This window comes from Schistocerca serialis, chromosome 9 (genome assembly GCF_023864345.2).
Source record: "Schistocerca serialis cubense isolate TAMUIC-IGC-003099 chromosome 9, iqSchSeri2.2, whole genome shotgun sequence".
NCBI classification, from domain to species: domain Eukaryota; kingdom Metazoa; phylum Arthropoda; class Insecta; order Orthoptera; family Acrididae; genus Schistocerca; species Schistocerca serialis.
The window spans coordinates 352,560,817-352,584,218 of NC_064646.1; the positions used below are offsets into that span (position 1 = coordinate 352,560,817).

Genomic DNA, 23,402 nt, shown 5'->3' on the forward strand with positions numbered 1-23,402 from the left:
TGCCCTAACTGTGTATGGTGCTTGTGTTTGTTATATTTATGTATAGCAGTGTGACAAGTTTGATCAATGTAAGCTTTCTGGGCTGGCACAGAATATTGTAAAAACCTTGCTGTCAGAGACCCATTCAACCCAGGAGAGCATTCAAGCATGTCAAATGCCAACACACATTTAATTTATATGTTTTTTTTTTTCTCCCCAAAATCACACTAGTAATGGACAAAACTCTGCCAAGATGATCATTGTTTTGAGACCATCTCTTTCTTCTGTCTGCTGTTTTTGTTTCATAGTTACAGGTTGAAATGCATGATGAATCTATTGTTCAGAGCAGCCATTGTGGTTACAAATACTCTGTAGGTGGCTGAGCTCTCCCTGTGAATCTTATAGATTTGAAATGACTTAACTGTGCTTTGCTGCCTTGGATGGAAATCACTAGTGATTTGAACACGCAGGTCAGGATATGTGAGCTTTGGGGAAATTACATGACCCAAAGACTCTGAAATTACATGACCCAAAGATTCTTCTTTTTTTCTTTTCTATGTATTCGTACAGCTAGAAAGTGTGACTTCGCATTTTTCTCCCCCTACATGGTAAACTGAATTTTAGGGCATTTTAGGATGTAGAGAATTAAGATGCAAAAACAAATGTAACACAGCCATTCCATGTGGCCAGCTGAAACTTGTCTCTCCAATCGTTGCTTCCTCAAAGTCTCCTGTAAAAAAAAAAATTCATTACTATAAATTACATAAGGGTGCCACTAAGCGCAATGTTGACATAAAGTTTTGCTAGGTAATACGTTGCAATGATGTAATGAGCATGACTGATATTTTTGCAAGATTGGAATGCATATAATATGTAAATTTAGTATCACCTATATGGGAGGCATATGTTTGACAATACAATATCAGTTCAGCTTCAAAGATAAAGGGCACTCAAAAAGTTTCCATTTGAGGGCCTTGCTGCATCTTATGTGCACTATAGTGCGTCTCTGATGTGGGTATACAAGCACCGACATGTAGAAATGGGATTGGTTAGGGGTATGTGTCTTTCCAACTTGCGTGCGCTAAATATGGAAACCTGAACTACAGCAATATTATTACCAGATACGTCCAAACAGGAGCAACCTGTTGTTGTTGTTGCCTTGGCTGAGGATAAACACTGGAAGACATCCACTGGAGAGTGAAGAATGTGTATGGGGCAAATATCTGTTGAAAATGTGGAATGGTGAGACAAATTCCATGCTGTTTGTGATTCGACACAAGATTTTAGTTGATCTGGAAAGCCAGCCTCAACTATTACACAAAAATGGGAGATAATAGAGCATCTTCCCTATAATACTGATCTGTCCCCTGCGATTATCACACCTTTGGTGCCTCCAAAAAGGCCTTGATGGGTCAATTATTCCTGTTGGACAAGGATGTGCAGCAGGCAGTTACGGACTTCATCAAGCAGCAGGCAGGACATGACATTTTATGAAATAGGTGTCTTCAACCTAGTGTGCCGGTGGGATGGTTGCCTCTACGCTCAAGGTAATTTGTCTGATTGGCATACTGATTCTGGACTGTACAGCCATCAAACAGAAACTTGTTGATCGCTACTTAAACTTTTCTCCTGGTGTTACTGTTTATTTTGTGTTACATATTATCTCAGTTAAATAACATTTTTCACTATCAAAAGCAGCACCACCTTGTTTTCGTCATCAATACCATCGTCATCATCATCATCATCTTCTTCTTCTTCTTCTTCTTCTGTGTTGGCATTATATCACTAAAGTAACGGTTTTCATTTTGACATGGGTTTTTAGGTTTGTGAATAGCTACAAAAATTTGGGGGGACCTGGTGAAATGCATAATGAGACAACTCTGGCAGAAAAATTCTGTAGTTATTCCCTTTGAAGAACAATGAGAGTAGCTTGTATACACATGTGAGTTTTATCTTCCTTCCAGGATTACAATGCTTTTTGTTCTATTACATAACTGTATTAATGTGATATCGCATTGTTTTCTCAGTTGTTTGCTATACAAAAAATGGCTTGAAAGGAAATTTGATTGCCGTTCTTTTGTTTGATCTTGTGTGTCTTTGCCTTTTATTGTACATTATATAAAGGTGTTCATTACCATTCCATTAATTATTCACAGTTTGTAGCAGAATCATTGCTTGAATCACAAACAGAGCAGGTTTTAAATGAATGTTATGTTTTCTATCGATTCTGAGAGCTTGTAGCTACGTGCAACTTTTTGGAAGTTATATGTAACTCATTTTCCTGCTTGGTAGCTATCAATGTTAATCAATTTTATAATCTAAATTACATTGCATGTGGCTGTTAAGAGGATACACAACAGAATCTACAAAATATGTAATTGTGGATCTTGTCTTTGACTCCTCTATTTTATTTTGATTTCTTATTTTAGCTAATGGATGATGGTTTTATTGTCAGTGCAAATGAGAATTGTTCACCTTTAATTGTGATGAGCAAGTCTTTTATGTTGTAACACTTTTACAATTGTTTATTTCATTTTTCACAGGGTGCATCACAAGCTGATATCCGTAAACAATACCGTAAACTGTCACTTATTCTGCATCCAGATAAGGAAACAGGAAATGAGAAAGCATTCATGAAATTGACTAAAGGTATGCATCTAGTCAAGGGAGTAAAGCAATGATTAATTTATCTCACTTTTTGTTAGTAAAGTTCATTGAAATTAATTACAGCATATCAGGCTTTGACTGATGAGGAGGCACGGCGTAACTGGGAGAAGTATGGGAACCCTGATGGCCCTGGTGCAATGAGCTTTGGCATAGCACTTCCATCATGGATCGTTGAGAAAGAGAACTCTGTTTGGGTATGCAAATAAACACAATATATATAACATTAAATTATCTTCTAAAAATTAATAAAGCAAATAAAATATTGTTAATTAGAACACAGGATTTGTCAAAAGAGTCATTTAATTTTACAGGACTCTTATGTTGTGCATGAATGAAGATAGACACTTGGACTGAATTTTAACTTAGACATCGAAACTAGAGATTTGCCTCACCTGGATAGCTGAGTGTGTTAACAGACCACTTACTGGATTTGGGGAGGTGGGACTGTTCCAGATTGATTCTGCCTCGTGGATTAACGATGATGGCTGGAGAGCCGGCCAGCCTGCATGTGGTTTTAGGCAGTTTCCCACATCAGGATAGGTGAATATTGGGCTATTATCCATTTTCTGCCTTAGATGCATGCTACACAAACATTAACAAAATATTCTCATAGTTGAACATAGGTTTACTCAAGACGCAGACAGATTGAGTATGTAAGAGTGTGTCCCAGGGGGTATGTTGGTATCAGAAAGGACATCTGGCAGCCACTACCAGTAACATTGCCTCATTATATACAGCATTGCCATCTCTGTCTATGGTGTATCCCTTTCAGAAAACTTTGGGTGAATTGTGATGTCACATAGCAACATATTTGGATGCTGTAGTGCCAGACATACTTGCAAAAGTATGGGAGGAGTTTGATTATCGTCTGGGTGTTTGTTGTGCACCCAATGGAGAGCGCATTGAATATTTGTGAAAGATGAACGAGAACTTTGCTCTTAAATTTTAAAAAAACACCACAATGGTTAATGTGCATGCATGTAGAAGATATACCTTCATAAAATCAAGTGATTCTTTTGAAATTGAAAAGGTTGTAGTTCTGTGCATAAGTTAAAAATTTACCCCAAGTTTCTATCTTCAGTCATTCGGATAGTTTGGATTTTTGAAATATATTGTAGTTTTCCAGCCATATTTACCAGATTCTGGAGTGTGAATGAACTGACAACTGTGTGACTTCAACAACTAAGGCAAATGACCAATAACGACAAAGGTTTAATTTGGGTGTCAAATGAATAGCAATTTGTGCTTCGTAGATGTGGAGTGTCAGTGTGCACTCAGCCCTTGTGAGGAAAATGAGGAGCTACTTGATTGATAAGTAGTGATTCTGGTCTCGTAAACTGACATACGGCCTGGAGAGCAGTGTGCTGCCCCCATGCCCTTCTATATACTCATCCAGTGATGCCTGTGGGTGGAGGATGACACGGCGGCCGGTTGGTACCATTGGGCCTTCATGGCATGTTCGGGAAGAGTTTAGTTAACTTAGTTTAGTAGATGTAGAGGGTATATATTAATTAAAATAACTAGGTCTGAGTGGACTCCAACATGTGAACAGTCAAGTACTGTGGATCAAATGATCTGAAGAAATACTTAGCCTGTTTCCTCTTATGATGAAAATTGAAAGTGTTATACCATGAAGCATCAGTCTGATATTTATAAAACTTCATCACATAACAAGTTTTAAATGATTAAACTTCTCCATTCAGAACCTGTCTGTGATCGACATTAGTATGTGTGGCTCCCAATTGTCACAAATAAGCTCTTGTAAACACATGGCATGGAGGCAAACAGCCACTGAATGTCACCTTACGGAAATTCTTGCCATGCCACAAACTCACGCTATGTGAGTTCACAAACATTATTGGTTTGTGGCTGGTATGAAAGTATGTGTCTACCCATTACATCCCAAATGTGCTCGGAGTGAGAAATCAGGGAACTGGGCAGGCCAGTCAAGCGACTACAGATTCCTAATGATATTTGAACAATAATGTGAGGATCTTGCACTATCCTGCTAGACAATACCATTTGGTACCCAGAGAGCATTCAGCCTGCCTTCAACAATTACCAAATCATTTCCACTGTCATGTCAAATAGGAGCCACACCATGATTCCAGGAGTTAGAGGGCTATAGGCCTCAAGGAACACTGCCTTTGGCATTTCACCAAGTCATCTACATATAGCTTTCATTTCCTTTTGTGTTTCTCAGTCTATGTGAAACATTTTAGAATGTCAACTATGTATCTATAGCTGTTTCTGTTTTTTTCCCAAAATGCAGTGTAGTGTAAACAGTCAAGTTTAGTTTTAACTAAAGGATGATGATAACTATTCAGAATATGTATGAAATTTAGCTTTGTTGTATTGCTGTTGTCTATCAGCTGATATTATGAATTTTCCAATTCTTTTGTAACAATTGTAAATAGTATTTCATATTATGAATTTTGTTTTTACTTCAAGAAATGTTTTTCATTGTAGGTTCTTGGATTATATGCTCTTGTTTTCATGGTTGCTCTTCCCACTGTTGTGGGAATGTGGTGGTACAAGTCCATTCGATATTCTGGAGACCAGGTCAGTATAATTATAATGTATCTCCTGAAACTGGTGGTTACATCAAACAATGGAAAGCCCAGTATGGGATGCCAACAATATAAGAACAGGGTGCTACTCACCACATAGAGGAGGCGTTATATGACAGACAGGTTAATGAAAAAGATTGGTAAGTATTATTCAGCTATCAGTCTGTATGTCTTTAAGGACTGAGTAACAAGTAGCAGTCTATTTCATTTTATCTGTCTGTGACTCAATGTCTCTTCTATATGGTGAATAGCAATCTATCCTTTCTATAATATTGTTGAAACTAGTGGTTAATTATACTAAAGCAGTCGAATTCTCGCTACATGGTTTCATCTTATCATCACTGAAACAATTTATTTACAGGTAGAACCATGCTGTTACTATAGTTTCCTGTTTTTGCATTTAATATTCACACGAGGGAAATAAATTTTGTGTAACAGATAGAGTAATCGAGTAAATTGGAATATATGACTTTATTTTTTCTCACAACAATATTATTGTTTTCTCTTCTTCTGTTTTGACTTGTAAAGCAAATTTAAGAAATAGTTAACTGTGATTAGTAAAACTTCTGAATAATTGATAATACAGTGAATTACTTGTTCCCATCTTGCTCATGTATTTGACCTTGAAATTCATAATGAACTGAATCTTTTTGGAAGTGCGTGGTATTTGTTGTTTCTGAAAATTAAATGAAAAAGTAGCTTTAATTTTTGCTGTTCTTTTTATTGCATTGTTTAATAGAAGACAATCCACCAAGTGTGCTTAAATTACTGTAAGCAAATCAATGTGTATATCAGGAAAAATCAATGACTGCGTAAAAATGTTGTTGAACATTCTGCAACATTGTCAATCGAATAATTGGAGATTTTCAAAAAAAAAAAAAAAAAAAAAAGGGGGGGGGGGGGGAGGTTTCTACAATTGCTCATACAGAATTTCTCTACTCTTCTCTAAATTTTTTCCAATAATAAAAACAATATTATGAAGACGGTATTTTTTACAATTTTGAACTGTAAATGTTACTGGAATAATGTCCGAATAAATGTGTTGTGACAGTTCTACAGCCACATCTACATCTACATGGGTACTCTGCAAATCACATTTAAGTGCTTGCAGAGGGTGATCGAGCAACCTTCTCAATAATTCTCTATTATTTCAATCTCGAACAGCACAGAGAAAATGAGCACCTGTGTCTTTCTTAGCAATATCTAATTTCCCTTATTTTATTATGATGATCATTTCTCCATAATTATGTAGGTCGGTGTCAACAAAATATTTTCGAATTTGGGGGAGAAAGTTGATGTTTGAAATTTTGTGAGGAGGTTCTGCCACATTGAAAAATACCATTGGTTTAATGGTCTTTGACACTCTCCTATTTCGTGATAATACAAAATGTGCTGCTCTTCTTTGAACTTTCTCAGTGTACTCCATTAATACTACCTGGAAAGGATACCAGACCGCACAGCAGTACACTGAAAGAGAACGGACAAGCATAATGTAGGCAGTCTCTTTAGTGGATCTGTTGCATCTTCTAAGTGTTTTGCCAATAAAATGCAGTTTTTGGTTCACTTTCTCCAAAATATTGTCTAGGCATTCCTTTCAATTTTAGTTGTTTGTAATTTTAATTCCTATGTATTTAGTTGGAATTTGTGGCTTTCAGATTTGACTGCTTTATCGTGTAACCGAAATTTAATGGATTTCTTTTCGCATACATGCGAATGACCTCACACTTTTCATTATTTAGGGTCAACTGCCAATTTTCATACCATACCTTTATCTAAATTGTTTTGCAATTTGTTTTGATCGTCTGATGAGTTTACTAGACAATAAACAACATCATCATCTGCAAACAACCTAAGGCGGCTGCTCAAATTGTCTCCTGAATCATTTATATAGATAAGTAACACTGGAGGGCTTATAACACTACCTTGGAGAATGCCAGAAACCACTTCTGTTTCACTCAATGTCGTTCTGTCAGTTACTATGAACTGTGACTTCTTTGACAAGAAATCACAAATCGAGTCACGTAAATAAGATGATTTTCCATAAACGTGCAATTACACTACAAGCCACTTGTGTGGTAGTGTCAAAAGCCTTCTGGAATTCTAGAGATATGGAATCAATTTGAAAGCCCTTGTCAGTAGCACTCAACATTTCGTCTGAGTAAAGAGCTAGTTGTGTTTCACAAGAATGATGTTTTCGAAATCTGTGTTGACTGTGTGTCAATAGGCCATTCCCTTCATAATGTTTGAACACAGTACATGTTCCAAAGTCCTGTTGCATATCGATGTTAATGCTGTGGGCCTGTAATAGGCAATAACCCATGCTCTAGGGGTAGCGTCTTCGGTAAGTAATCACAACGTCCTTGGCCTCCGGTTTGAAACTCGCCACCGCTTAAATTTTGATTAATAATCAGCATTGGCAGCTGAAGACTTCTGGCTGAAGGGTGACATATTATGCCAGCATAAGAAGTCACCCTCCTTCTGCCAACAGCCTCGTCAAAGAGGGTGGAGGAGTGGACAGAGATTGAGGGCACTCTCTTGTCCTTGGGATGGGAAACTGTCCCTAAAGGAGGAAGAATTAATAATGATCAACAGCATATGGATGCAGAAGGCAATGGACACCACTGTATTAAAGACACACAACATTTATTCACAGGACACGAGGCCTGTAATTGAAAGAATATCATCATCTCTCTATTTGCAAAATATTCCGAAAGAGACCTCATTCGGATCTCTGGGAGGGGGCTGCCAAGGAGAAGGTGACCACGAGAAAAAGATTGAATAACAAATGAAACGATTACGTTCTAAAAGTCGGGGTGTGGAATGTTGGAAGCTTGAATGTGGAAGGGATGCTAGAAAATCTGAAAAGGGGAATGCAAAGGCTCAGTCTAGATATAGTAGGGGTCAGTGAAGTGAAATGGAAAGAAGACAAAGATTTCTGGTTGACGAGCATAGGGTAATATCAACAGCAGCAGAAAATGGTATAGCGGGAGTAGGATTTGTTATGAATAGTAAGGTAGGGCAGAGAGTGTGTTACTGTGAGCAGTTCAGTGATAGGGTTGTTCTTATCGGAATCCGACATCAAACAAACACCGACAACAATGGTGTAGGTACACATGCTGATGTCACAAGCTGAAGATGGAGAGATAGAGAAAGTTTAAGAGGATATTGAAAGGGCGATACAGTATGTAAAAGTAGATGAAAATCTAATAGTCAGGGGGGACTGGAATGCAGTTCTAGAGAAAGGATTAGAAGATAAGGTTAAAGGAGAATTTGGGCTTGGGGCAAGAAATGAGAGAGAAGAAAGACTAATTGAGTTCTATAATAAATTTCGACTACTAATAGTGAATACTCTGGTCAAGAATCACAAGAGGAGAAGGTACACTTACAAAGGAAAAGGTTCGGTGATATGGGAAGATTTCATTAGATTACATCATGGTCAGACAGAGATTCTGAAATCAGGTATGGATTGTAGGCATACCCAGGAGCAGATATAGACTCAGATCACAATGTAGTAGTGCTGAAGAGTAGGCTGAAGTTTCAGAGATTAGTCAGGAAGAATCAATACGCAAAGAAGGGGTATACGGAAATACTAAGGAATGATGAGATACGTTTTAAGTGCTCTAAGGCTATAGATACAGCCATAAGGAATAGTTCAGTAAGCGGTACAGTGGAAGAGGAATGGACATCTCTAGAAAGAGCTATCACAGATTTTGGAAAGAAAAACGTAGGTACTAAGAATGTAATTGTGAAGAAACCATGGGTAGTAGAAGAAATACTTCAGTCGATCGATGAAAGAAGGAAGTACAAAAATGTTCAGAGAAATTCAGAAATGCAAGTCGTTGACAAAATCAAATAAATAGGAAGTACTAAGACGAAATGGTTGCATGAAAAATGTGAAGAAATCGAAAAAGAAATGATGGTTGGAAGGAGTGATTCGGCATATAGGAAAGTCAAAACAACCCTCGGTGAAACTAAGAGCAAGGATGGTAACATTAAAAATGCAACAGGAATCCCACTTAAATGCAGAACAGAGAGCAGACAGGTGGAAAAATTACATTGAAGGCCTCTGTGAGGAGGAAGATTCGTCTGATCTGATAGAAGAAGAAACAGGAAGTGATTTAGAAGAGACAGGAACCCAGTATTAGAATCAGAATTTAAGGGAGCTTTGGAGGATTTAAGATCGAATAAGGCGGAAGGGATAAATAACATTCCATCAGAATTTCTAAAATCATTGGGGGAAGTGGCAACAAAATGACTGAGCACGTTGGTCTATAGAATGTATGAGTCTAGCAACGTACCATCTGACTTTCAGAAAAATATAATCCACACAATTCCAAAGACTGCAAGAACTGACAAGTGTGAGAATTATCATACAATCATCTTAATAGCTCATGCATCCAAGTTGCTGGCAAGAATATTATACCGAAGAATGGAACAGAAAATTGAGGATGTATTAGGTGACGATCAGTTTGGCTTTAGGAAAGGTAAAGGCAGCAGAGAGCAAATTCTGATGTGGTTGATAAGGAAGCAACACTGAAGAAAAATAAAGACAGGTTCATGGGATTTGTCAACCCAAAAAAAGTGTACTACAATGTATAAAGGTGCAAGATGTTCGAAATTCTGACAAAAATAGGGGTATGCTATAGGGAGAGACATGTAATATACAATATTTACAATAGCCAAGAGGGAATAATAAGAAGTGCTCCAATTAAAAAGGGCATAAGTCAGGCATATAGTCTTTCGCCACTACTGTTCAATCTGTACATCCAAGAAGCAATGATGGAAATAAAAGAAAGTTCAGCAGTGGAATTAAAATTCTAGGTGAAAGGATATCAATGATACGATTTGTTGATGACCATTTTATCCTGAGTGAAAGTGAAAACGAATTACATGATCTACTGAATGGAATTAACAGTTTAATGACTGCACATTATGGATTGAGGATAAATCAAAGAAAGGCAAAAGTAACGAGACGTACAGAAATCAGAACAATGTGAAACTTAACATCAGGATTGATGGTCACGAAATAGATGAAGTTAAGGAATTCTGCTGCCTAGGCAGTTAAATAACCAATGATGGACGGAGTAAGGGGGACATCTGTAGCATTGCGAAAAGGGAATTCCTGGCCAAGAGAAGTCTACTAGTATCAAACATTGACCTTAATTTGAGGAAGAAATTTCTGAGAGTGTACATTTGGAGCACAGCATTGTATGGTAGTGAAACATGGACTGTGGGGAAAACCAGAACAGAAGAGAATCAAAGCATTTGAGATGTGGTGCTACAGAACATTGAAAATTAGGTGGACAGGTAAGGAATGAGGAGGTTTTGTGCAGAGGAGAGGGATATGTGCAAAACACTGATAAGGAAAAGAGACAGGATGATAGGACACCTGTTAAGACATCAGGGAATGACTTCAATGGTTCTAGAGGGAGCTGTAGAGGGCAAAAACTGTAGAGGAAGACAGAGATTGGAATACATCCAGCAAATAATTGAGGATGTAGGTTGCAGATGCTACTCTGAGACGACGAGGTTGGCACAGAAGAGGAATTTGTAGTGGGCCATATTAAACCTCTCAGAAGACTGATGACCAAAAAAACAGAATTGAGCAGATTAACCCCACTACTTTTCTTGAATATTAGTGTGACATGCAACTTTCCAGTCTGTGGGTACAAATCTTTCATCTAGCGAGTGGTTGTACATGATTGTTAAATATGGAACTATTGCATCAGCATACTCGGAAAGGAACCTGATTGGTGTACAGTCTGGACCGGAATACTTGCTTTTATTAAGTGATATAAGTTCTCACTACTCTGAAGATATCTGCTTCTAAGTTACTCATGTTGGCAGCTGTTCTTGATTTGAATTCTTGAATAGTTATGTCATCTTTTTTAGTGAAGGAATCTCAGACAACTGTGTTTAGTAACTCTGCTTTGGCAGCACTGTTGTCAGTAGTATTTCCATTGCTGTTGCACAGAGAAGGCAGTGACTGTGTCTAGCTGCTAGTACTACATACTACCAGAATCTCTTTGGATTTTTTGTCAGGTTTTGAGACAAAATTTCGTTGTGGAAACTATTATAAGCCTCTCGCATTGAAGTGTGTGTTAAATTTAGAGATCCTGTAAAAGATTGCCGATCTTAGAAATTTTGCGTTCATTTGAATTTGGCATGCCTTTTTTGTTGCATCTGCAACAGTTTCCTGACCCGTTTTGTGTGCTAAGGGGATCAGCTTCATTGTTTCTTAATTCATATGGTATTAATCACCCAATTGCTGTTTATATTATTTCTTTGAATTCAAGCCACATCTGGTCTACACTTACATCGTTAATTTGGAAGGAGTGGAGATTCTTTCTCAGCAAGGCATCAAGTGAATTTTTACCTGCTTTCTTGAATAGGTATACTTTTCATTTATTTTTAGAGGATTTGTGATTTACAGCATTCAGTCTCACTATGACAAAGCTGTGTTCACTAATCCCTGTATTCCTTTTGATGCTTGTCATTAGCTCAGGATTATTTGTTACTAAGATATCAAGTGTATTTTCACAACTGTTTTCTATTTGTATGAGCTCATGAACTAACTGCTTGGAATAATTTTCAGAGATTGCATTTAGTGCAATTTCAGATTTTATGCGTACCTTCAGATTTAAACATGTATTTACACCAACATATTGAGGGTAAATTAGTCACCACCAATGATACTTTTATTAGGATGATATATGTTTGTAATTAAATTCCAGTTTTCTTTGAACTCTTCAGCAATTGTATTGTGTAAGTTGGGAGGCCGGTAAAAGGATCCAGTTATTATTTTATTCTGCTTACCAGGACAGACATCTGCCCATACCAACTCACAGGAACTATCTGTTTCAGTTTTGCTACAAGATAAATTATTTTTGCAAGAAACACTCCACCACCAACTGTGTTTAGCCAATCCTTTCTGAACACAATTAGGTTCTTCATAAAAAATTTCTGCTAAACTTATCACAGGCTTTAGCCAGCTTTCAGTGCCTATGATGATTTGAGCATCAGTGTTTTCTGCTTGAGTTTGGAGCTCTGCTACTTTCCCAACACAGCTACAACTGTTATACCGATGGTTCCTGGATCTACGTTCTTCCTGTGTTTGTCTTGCAGCCTTTGAGACTGAAGTTGTTTTTGTGTTTCCCCAACACTCTCTAACCTAAGAAACTGCCCAGTTCACACCACACAACCCCTGCTATCCTTGTAGCCACCCCTTGCGTGTAATGGACTACTAATCTGTTCACCGGAACCCGAAACCCAACCACCCTGTAGCGCAATTTGAGGAATCTGCAGCCTACACGATCACAGAACCGTTTGAGCCTCTGATTCAGACCCCCCACTCGGCTCTGTAGCAGAGGTCCGCAGTCGGTCCTGTTGACTACGCTGCAAATGGTGAGCTCTGCTTTCATCTAGCAAGAAAGACTGGCACATTTATCACTTCTGTTAGCCACTTGAAACTAGAGCAAGTCTCTTCCGATCCAAAGTGACATGCATCATTGGTACCTTCGTGAGCCACCACCTGCAGGTGGCTGCATCCTGTGCTCTTTATGGCATTTGGAAGGACCTGTCCCACATCTGGAATGACTCCATCCACAGAGTGCACATTGGCCTTCTTCCCCATCTTGGCTACCATGTCCATAAGGTGTTCCATTACGCAACTAACATTGGAGCTCCCAGTTACCAATAATCCCACTCTATGTAATTGCCTGGATCGTACAGACTGAGAGGCTTCCTCTGAAACAGGACAAGCAATTGCACCCAGCTGAGGGACAGCGTCAGCCACAGACAGCACCTGGAACCTGTTTCTCAGGATAACTGGGAGGTCTTACATGCGGCCCCCTGCGAAGTTTTTCGCCGCCTGCCATATCCCAAGGCGACCTCCCACTCGACCATGGGTGGGGGGGTCAACCTAAGTGCGAACAGCAACTGGACTGGCCACCCATGTGGATCAATTGGCGGACTCAGACATGCTGGGCATTCATTAGACCCACACAGCTGGCCCACCAACAGTGATGACCATACTCTGCAGCTTCAAGCTGTGCAACTGAATAACAGCCTGAAGCTGAGAACGAAATGTCATCAACTCGAATTCTATCCGCAAACAGCAATCTGGGTCCCTATCAGTACTAAAGACTGTGGAAAACTACACTACACTGGCAAACAAAGGACAATTGACACACGCTATGGAACTCTACAATAGACACAGAGGAAAACACAAGAACTGTGTCTAATAAATCAGATAAACACACAGAGATTCTAAGACTGAACTACCAAAGCATTCAGGCGGGGCTAAATAATTCACTCCTGATTAGGAACTTGTGACATTTCACAAAATTGATTTTACTTTATGACGCAAATAAGAACTTGAGAACTGTCTCCATTAAATATTAAACCAACACACTGAAACTAAACTACCAAAGCATACAGATTAAATTTTACAATTTGCCCCTGGATAGGAACTTGTAAAATGTCACAAAATCACTTACTTCCCTGTTGCTGCTTGTGTTTCAGTCAGCTGCTGCTGCCTGACTGTTCACAGTAATATTACACAAAGAATCAAATTTGAGAATATAATTAATTTTTATGAATATTTAATTGTATTGGTGTTAAATATGAACATAATTTTGAAACAGTGTGGTTTGAAGCTTTGATGCTGTGGAAACAGCTGTAGTTTTATCAGAAATCCTGAGGGGAAGTTACATTCTTAGTTACTTACTGTGATAAAAACAACTGCATCATATTCATTATGTGGGTTTCAATAAAATGAAATTGGAAAGTATTATTAGCAAAAGACTTGCATTCTTCAAGTTAATTACCACCTAATCCACTCATCAATTTGTTATGCCTTGTCCTCAACAGTACTTTGCCTCTGTTCACCATGAATTGGTACTCTCCCATATCACCCTTGTTTGCCAAAAACTGGGCAGAATCAAGGAATTCTCCCTTCATAATGAAATTCCATTGCAGTGGGTACTATGTGTCATGTTCCACTGATTATTGTGATGATTGCTGTGCAAGAGCTATATTTCATCCAGCATGTCTATATGATGCAGGATATCATTCCCAGTACTGTAATTATTTCCTGAAAGTTCTGTAAAACACTCTGGTTTTAATTCTTTGTAGTTATTTCCCAGACTCTCTTAATAGTGTTTATAGTTACTGTGTTTGCTTCTTGCGGTCTTCAAAATGCAATTTCTTGAGCGGGATCTGTAAGACTTTAGTTAAAGTTGTTTGATATTATCCTGTTTCTGGTCAATACCAACATTAGTTTGCTACAGTATTTTATAGCAGTAATTGTTATTTGTAGTAACAAGATTTTCTTTTTGTGAACAGGTTTTTCAGATACTGCTACTAGTCAAAGTTCTTTGTTAACTGGCTTAATTTACGTAATATTGCAACATATTTTGATTTGTAACCTGGTAATCAGGCAAAAAATGGTAATACATCTTCTTCGGTTTCTGTGATAGCGACTGAAAAGTCTCCCAAAATTGAGAACAGGAAGCACTGTCAGCTTGAATCAAAAGAGGAAACTATATTCATTTGAATATGCGAAAAAGGTTAACTTCTTCTTGAAGTGTCCATGTCAGAAAGAACAAATTTAGTCAGTTTCTAGAAGGAAACTCAAGAGCGTTTAGAACAAAATAACAGGCAAAGTCACAATCTTGGCACATAATATGTCATGCCTTGGTTCTGAGTTAAAGTCTGTTAAGGGTTAAGAAAATTTGTCCAAGTTCATTAGTCCCCCCTGAAAACTTCTCCAACTCAGAAAGTTTCATGCTGAGCAGAACCCATCCCCAGAAACATGTCTTCAAAAGCAGCCGGTGGCAAGTATTGGACATGACAGCAGCAGCGGTGGCAGCTTCGGAGATGAATATGTCGTAAGTGCGTAAATGAACTACCAGTTGCAGCCAGAGCGTGATCCTAAATTCTGGCCGTGTGGATGACTACAACTTTCTTTTTGGCTGGTTCCCTTGTTGGTGGATGCATAATATAGCCCAACTGGCATGCGATGTTCACTTGTACTCGTGTCAATTGCTGGGTAGTTACAGCCGCTAGTATCGCCCTCTGGCGTCCCACTGGATGATGTCTCGTTATGGTCCAAATGTCGACTGCTGGTAGTGGCTTGATGCAGTCAGCTGTTGGCACTTTACTGAGGGCACACCACAACATTTCCCTCTCCCTGCATCCAGGACGGAAATGTCTAGGACGAGGTAAGTCTCGTAGTCCTCAACGACATCCATATCCTCCGAGCCCATGTGGGAAGAGCCCAGCTGTGGATTGATGTCCATCGGCATGAGCAGTTGGTGCTCTGGGATCCATGGATGGGCCTTCTCCCAGGATGGCGCCGGGTCACCGGCTGCGGGTGGGAAGGAGGCTCTGGAACACATATTGGAGGTAGAACATTACTTGGTGGGTCAGCGTGTCTTCTGTGATGAAGCTGGTTAACATGCTGTCAGTACCTGGTCTCATAGGCACACTCAGTCTCCACCACGGCATGGAAAGGTGCTGAACAGTGGCCAAGATCCATCTTGGCCTACCACTGGTGAATGTGTTGGGCCAGACAGCATTTGGTTGCTTGTCCCACACGATAAATTCGCACTGCTGCAACAGAGTGGTGCAACCACTGCTCATGCTAATATTGCACCTGGGTGTTTCCTCGCTCGCCGAGTGGGCAGTTCTTCCTCCACTGAGCAAAGCCGTGGCTGTCCTACCAGAGGACACAACAGCTAGTGCGACATTCCTGCACTAGTGCAGTTAACAGCAATATCTCGCCAGTAGCCCCAGATGCGGCCACAAAATAAAGACCCCTTTCTCCATTCCTTATACAACTCAAAATTTTGTTGAAAATGTGCCTTTGCTCTGACATTAGCTGAGGCTCATTTGGGCAACTTGAGCTCCCAAGGCTGCAGTGCTGTAACCAAGCTCCTTGAGCAAATCAGTGGACAACTCTTCCACTCATTGTGGTGTTGGCAAGCTAAAATCAGACAGCCATTTTCCCACCATTGAGAAAACTTTGTCCTCATTAAGTTTCAGCACTTCATTCAAATGTAAGTCTTCGCTGGCTCATGCTACGCATTGGTGCTGACGTGCAATCACTTCCAATATGCAGTTTTATGTTTGTTCCAAAATGTCAAGGGATTCGAGAGTTGACAGGTGCTCAGCTTGATCGTGAAGAGCTCTCTCAACTTGGCCAGTGAGTGGCACAATACAGCATCCTCCATCATAGCATCCCAGTATCCATAATCTACCACAAATCCCATTGCATCACATGCTTCCTGGAATGTGGCATTTTCCGGTTCAACAACTGTTTTGAGGACTGAAAACTGATGGGGTCTCAGACAAAGGTCAGCAGCAACCGAAAGCAGTAACACTCCGGGTATTACATGCCCAGTGTAAATTCTACCCAAAGAATCTGACACCTTTATAAATTGCCAGGTTTTGACAAGGGTGCCCTGCACACAATGCTTTGTTTCCATGATGCGTTCTATGTGTAATATTTTGGCAGTTCTCCATACAACGTTTGGGCAAAGTCATCGATCTGGGACCGACAGAAAAATGTGGTGAGGGTGGTAGTTGTCGGTGTTGCTACTTGATCAAGTGACTTGCCCTCTGTGAAGTACACACATTCTCCATTGGTAAGTGCATCATAAGATGTGTCGTCGTCGGGTTCCTCTCAGGAAGTAGCAAGCTCAATATCTGCCATGCCGCTTCGTTGCTGCACACATATTCACCTGCTCTAAACATCTGTACTTTATTTCTTGAGTTCAAGCATCAGTTGTTTTGGAAAGGAGGGGTGAGTACAGAACCACCCGCTGTTGTCCACTACATCGTCTTGCGCTATACCTCTCACTTTGTGACTTTATGTCACCCGTCCCTTGGCACTCTGCATCTGTACAACACATATCCTTTCTTGTTCATTTGGGTCTCTTTTTAAGAGTACCTGAGGCTACTCCTTGGTGCATTTCCCATTATTCATGCATGGGATGTAGGGTTCAGCACTCCATAAGAACTGCGGATTAGACTTGTAGTGACTGTGGCATATAGTGTTTGTCCACCTTGAGTTCGAGCAGTTCTGAACGTGCCTTGGGTGTATTCATGGAGGTACGTCAGACTGTTCACAGATAGTGATTGGAGGATGACCATATGACCTAAGTCATTCGGATTGACACTGCCGTCTTCCAAAATGGCGTCTTGCATGTGGACGTAATTCTCTTGATTTGGTATAGTGCAGTGTACCGTAGGTACTCTTTCACCATCTTCATGTACAGGTCTACCAGAAATTGGGACAGAAGTACTCTACATTGCAGCGGCAAGCTGAATTCGTGTTTGTGGGCCATCAGATGAAACATTAAAAAATCCATACATGTCACTTTTTTGTTCAGGTTTGATCACTCAGTCACTGGATTTGTTTGAGGAATAATGAAATTATATCCTTCTCGCCCTTCCTCAAACATAATGGGCTACTATAGTGGTGTGCATCAGCAATCACGGCAAGAGAGTAGTTGTGCTTGCACTGTTTAATGTTCCTCAGGGCGTGAGGGTCCACATCTGTGGCCAGCACATTGTTTACTTGTGTACATGACACCCGCTCAGCACGCAGTTCACGTGGATCAACAACTTACAGCTCTTGTTGGGCATCTTCTCAAGAGCTGTTTTAAAGTCGTGCACTAACACATTGTGATTGTACAGAACGTGTTGTATTTTTAGTACAGTTACCTGTCCAACTCCCTGAATCATTTGATACCATTGGTCACCTATAAAGCAAACTTGCAGAAATTGCAGAGGTAAAAGGGGCCCTATTTTATGGTGCACTTGCCCCTTCACCATAAAGGTTGGTGAAAACCCAGGCTTGGCAACAACACTCTCTGCCCCAAAGTAGGTTCTGTGAAAACAAGACTTATACTTTTTTGTATGGTTTGGGAACATCTGTGGCTTATCAGTGTCACCAGAAAATAATTCCTTTAAAGAATCGAAATGTGGGGATGTTTACCTTGGCCCAGAGCAGTACATTCCCGCTGTTTCCTCCTTTCATTTCAGTGCCCACAAAATCTGCGTGCCTTGTTCAAACAACAAATTTTAATGAGCCTGTTTGTAATCTGAAGTTGGATCACAGTCAACTGCACAGTTATTTTAAAAAAATCTTCAGGTATTCATTGCACATATTTGCCGACATTCAAATTGTCATTGAGTGATAGTGTGTCAGCATGCATCTGCTTCTTTGACTGTTTCAGAGGCATGCACAGACACCATGTGTGCTGCATTCTCCTGACACCGAAAAGTCACATTTTTGGCTGTCTCAGAAGTACGCTAAGAGGCCAAGAAGTCTACTGTCATGGAGCATATGTCTGCTCTGGTGTCTCAGCTGCTTGCCAAGACGCAACATGTTTTGCTGATGTTGAACATCAGTCTGCGCTGAGTTTTCAGTTGCTCAAGCATTTGCTTGATACTCCACCTGCTCAATTCCCCACTGTTCAACATGAACTAACAGCTGTTACTGTCTAGCAATCCTCATAGTTCAACCTCATTATGAACCCTGTGAAAGATTTCGAATTACGTTTGCTAGTCGTTAGGAATTTTAAAAAATGGTTCAGATGGCTGTAAGCACTATGGGACTTAACATCAGAGGTCATCAGTCCCCTAGACTTAGAACTACTTAAACCTAACTAACCTAAGGACACCACACACATCCATGTCTGAGGCAGGATTCAAACCTGTGACCTTAGCAGCAGCGCGGTTCCAGACTGAAGCGCCTAGAACCGCTTGGCCACAGCAGCCGGCAGAAATTTAAACAATAATAGCCAAACTGAAGAACTGATGTCGTAAGATAGCTGACGTAAACAACTTGCCCTAATAACTAACTACACCAACAACAGTACAGCATCCCCACGGGGGCTCGCCACTCTTTGGCAGATTCGTGCTTGGCTACCACGGGGCCCCAGCCTTTGGAGCATTTTTTCCCTTCCATACTGCATGTGCTTGCTATTCTTTTGCCCCTCCCTTGAGAAACATGTCTGTGATGTTATTGGGAATGTTCTGCATTGTCTGCTGCTGGCGTAAGAACAGTCTCACCTTTGATTTTGCTCCCTTTTCCTTTCTTTGTTTCCCTTCTCCTCTCATTCCTCTGCTTTGGCATTTGAGGTTCCTATTTTTCTTCTTCTTCTTCTTCTTCTTCTTCTTCTTCTTCCCTGTGTGCTCCTGAAGGCCGGCCCACGTGTCTGATGTGTAACAGGTGACAGGGTAATGTGTAATTCCCAGCCCCGGGTCGACAGGTAAGGTTTGCACATACCCCCTGGTACAGGCCAGGCCCACGGAAGGGTGATTGACCGAGATGCAACCTTTCCAAATTGCCGATTGGTCTCTCTGTCAGGTGTTTGGGAGGTGTGAGCTGAGGTGTGAATAATCACCTAAGGCGGGTGAGCCCCCTTGTGAAGGGCACCATTGGAGATGCTGGCAATCATGAGGGATTTTATTGCAATGAGTCAATCATCTTCCCAATCAATGTCTACGAAAAATAAACAGAATGAGGCTAATGATTCAAAGACCCTTCACACTGCACCACAGTTCCTCGTGGTCTCACATATTGAGGACGGTCAGTCCTTCGCCACGGTAAATCCGTTTATTATCGAAAAAGGTGTCGATGCAATGCTGACCCTGTGAAATCCTACTCTAGTTTATGGAATGGCACTTTGCTTTTGGAGACTACTTCTGATTCTCAAGCACAACAACTGCTTGCTGCCTTGCTCCTTGTTCGTGTCGAGGCCCATAGAACTTTTAATTCTTCCCGTGGTGTAATTTACACTAGGCTGCTAGACGATCTGACCAACACTGAAATCCATTCCTGCCTCTCTGATTACGGTGTCATTGCTATCCATCATGTAATGAAAAAGGTAGATTCGTCCTTAGTGCCCACCCGCACTCTTTTCCTCGCCTTTGATAGAGTGGTGTTGCTGTCCAAGATCAAAGCAGGCTATGAAATTATCGCAGTCCAGCGGTACATTTCAAACCCGATGCGCTGCTACCAGTGTCATTGTTTCAACCACACTAGAACGTCTTGTCGACACCCAGCCAAATGTGTAACCTGTGGTAGGGATACACACACGAGGGCAATTGTCCAGCTTCTAACAACCCTACCACAACAAAGGTCAAAATTTAATAATGATTGTGGTGTTGCTCATGCTGCTAAATACTGCATTTTCAGGCAACAACAAAGCTATTATGTGGCAGGTGTCATTAGAGCACAGTTAATAAAGTCATTTCATGTAATAATGAATAAACTAGGCACTCATCTTTTCGTGATTCCCACGCTGGTCTCGTAAAATCATGTCTCAATCGTTGAAAATCTAGGTGGTGGTTCCAAGCTCGGATGCAAAGAGACCTAGGTTTTATTCTGCTATATTCAAAAGTTTTATGGATGTGTTTCACAAACCATTCTTGAAGATTAAACCTTTGAAAGTTAGCACAATGGTGATGTAAAAAAGCAATCAGCACTCCGAATTTAAGTTACACTTCTTTTTTATTGCTTTTGTTGCAATATCACGTAACACACAAAACATCACTTCACAATACAAAACATACTTGAAAACATCTTCACATTTTATAAGCTGACTACAATATGCGTCTTTCCAACATGACGTCCAAGACTTGACTTTTTCTAGGTCCGACTCTCTAACTAACTGCTTGTGCGCCCAAAAATCAAGAGTTACAAGTGCGACAAAGATCATAGTGACAAAAGGAAGGATACACATAAGAATAATATCATTGCAATATAAACATATCAATGAATCAAAGTACTTCTACATTAATGAAATCAAACCTGAATGTTGTCTCAAAAATATGTTAACTACTTTACAGAAACGCAGTAGAATATTGCTGGTATTGAGAGGTTGAGTTGAGGTGTTGTAATGGTTAGGTAATTCAAGTACCATTACAACCTCCTCCTTCCCGCTGTATCAACTGCAATGACGGCCATGCCGCTGCCTCTCGGGATTGTCCCGTGTATCTTGATGAGTGGTCTGTCCAAGAGATCCGCGTAAAAGAGAGAGTGCCTTATTCAGTCGCTTGCAAATTACTGGCTAGTCGCAAACTCTGTGTTCTCCCGTCTGGCACCTATAGTACTGTTCTTGTTACCTGTCGCTCCATGAAGGACATGGTCACGCTGACATGCAACCTCAAATTCATCTCTGAGGTAAAATCGCCCAGTATCAAGGTAGCATTGCCATCCCCCCCGTCCAGCTGTGCAACAAACCGTCAAACTCATGCCTCAAGGGGCAAAGCCACCAACTACACAACCGATAGGCCGGAAAGGACAGAAGGAGTACTCCCATGTAGACTTCCTCCGTCTCTCCAGCCAAACAACACCCGAGTCTTCCTCTAACCAGAAGGGCTCGAAGAAGTTCACCAAAGGCAAACAGTCTTCTCCTTCGCCAACTCGAAGATCTTCTTTGATGGTGTCGCCATGTGGTACATCAGCGCGGCTGGCCTCTGTATGGCCAGTGCGCACCGCCAACTGTTTTTCAGCGTTGGACTCCGTGTACCGTCCACACAGGCAAGCCGATTCTTCTGTGGACCCCATGGAGCAGGATCCTCCTGCTCTTGTGCCCTGTAGTAGCTACTCTACACCTGCTGTCACTCGGCAACTGCCTAATTGACACCCCTACGTCTCTTCCTCATCATGACTGTCCTCCAATGGAACATTCATGGTCTTTAGTCCCACAAAAAAGGATTTACAGCTGCTTTTAGCATCACAGCATACCCTTGTACTCTGCCTTCAGGAAACGAAATTGTGCCCTCACAACCGCTTTGAACTTTCACATTATGATTTGTTTCGACCTTCTCCCTGGGGTTGGTATTTCATCTCATGGGGGCGTGATGCTGCTCATATGGGATGACATTCATAGCCAACCCATCTCCCTGACTACCCATCTTTAAGCTGTTTGCAGTTAGCCCTTACCTTCCCCACCTGACCATTTATGTCCCTCCGTCATTTGATGTAACCAGGGCAGACTTCCTTCAGCTTATTGGGCAGCTACCTACCCCATTTTTGCTACTCGGCGACTTTAATGTGCATCATCCCCTTTGGGGTTCTCCCAGGACCTGTCAGAGAGGTGCCCTCTTGGCTGAACATCTCAACCATCTTAACCTCTTCTGCCTTAACACTGGAACACCCACTTTCCTTTCTGACTCCTCGCACACCTATTCTCATTTGGTCCTATCCTTTTGCACTGCCCAGCTTGCCCATTGTCTTGAGTGGTCCGTTCTTACTGACACCTACTCGAGCGACCATTTCCCTTGTGCTATGCATTTGCTGGCTCCTACCCCATCCATGTGCATGTCCAAATGCCAGCTCACTAAGGCTGATTGGCAGCTTTACTCCTCCCTGGAGATCTTCGAAGAACAAGATTTTCCCAGTTGTGATGACCAGGTGGAATATCTCACAAACGTTATCCTTACTTTGCAGAACGTTCCATTCCTTGCACTTCCCTTTTACCGCGTCATGTACCAGTCCCTTGATGGACTGAGGCATGCTGCAACACAATTTGCGCACAGAGACATGCTCTCTGCATTTTTAACTGTCATCATACGATGGCAAACTGCATTCATTATAAACAGATGCGTGCAAAGTGTCGTCACGTTGGGATGGCAAAAGAGCTATCTGGATTTCATTCACTAGTTCTTTTAACAGTTCCATTCCTTCCTCTGTCATGTGGGCCAACCTCCGATGGCACTCTGGAACCAAGGTACATTCCCCAATTTCCAACACCTTGAGCCACCATTTTGCAGAAGTTTCGAGCTCTTCCCACTATCACCCTGCCTTCCTCCATCGGAAACGAGTGGAGGAGGCTCGGGCGATACCCTTTTCTTCTTCTTCGAATTGTGAATGCTACAATGCTGCCTTTAGTATGAGAGAGCTAGATTTTGCTCTCAGTTCTTGCTGATCCTCTGCCCTAGGACCAGACGCCATCCACATTCAGATGTTGCAGCACCTTTCTCTTTCAGGCAAGCAGTTTCTGCTTAACACGTACAACCGCATCTGGGTAGAGGGCACATTTCCCGGACGCTGGCATGAAGCCACCGTCATACCCATACCTGAGCCCAGTAAGGACATAAACCTTCCTTCTAGCTACCACCCCATCTCTCTTACCAGCTACATTTGCAAGGTGATAGAACGTATGA

General features: G+C 41.0%; 1 protein-coding gene across 1 annotated transcript in view; it reads left to right on the forward strand.

Annotated features, from left to right (window-relative positions):
• LOC126419263 (translocation protein SEC63 homolog) overlaps window positions 1–23,402 on the forward strand; it is a 172,494-nt gene that overhangs the window by 51,205 nt on the left and 97,887 nt on the right. The window contains exons 4-6 of the mRNA XM_050086421.1: window positions 2,523–2,628; window positions 2,710–2,840; window positions 5,116–5,208. Coding sequence (XP_049942378.1) covers window positions 2,523–2,628; window positions 2,710–2,840; window positions 5,116–5,208 — 330 coding nt within the window. The remainder of the gene's footprint in view (window positions 1–2,522; window positions 2,629–2,709; window positions 2,841–5,115; window positions 5,209–23,402) is intronic.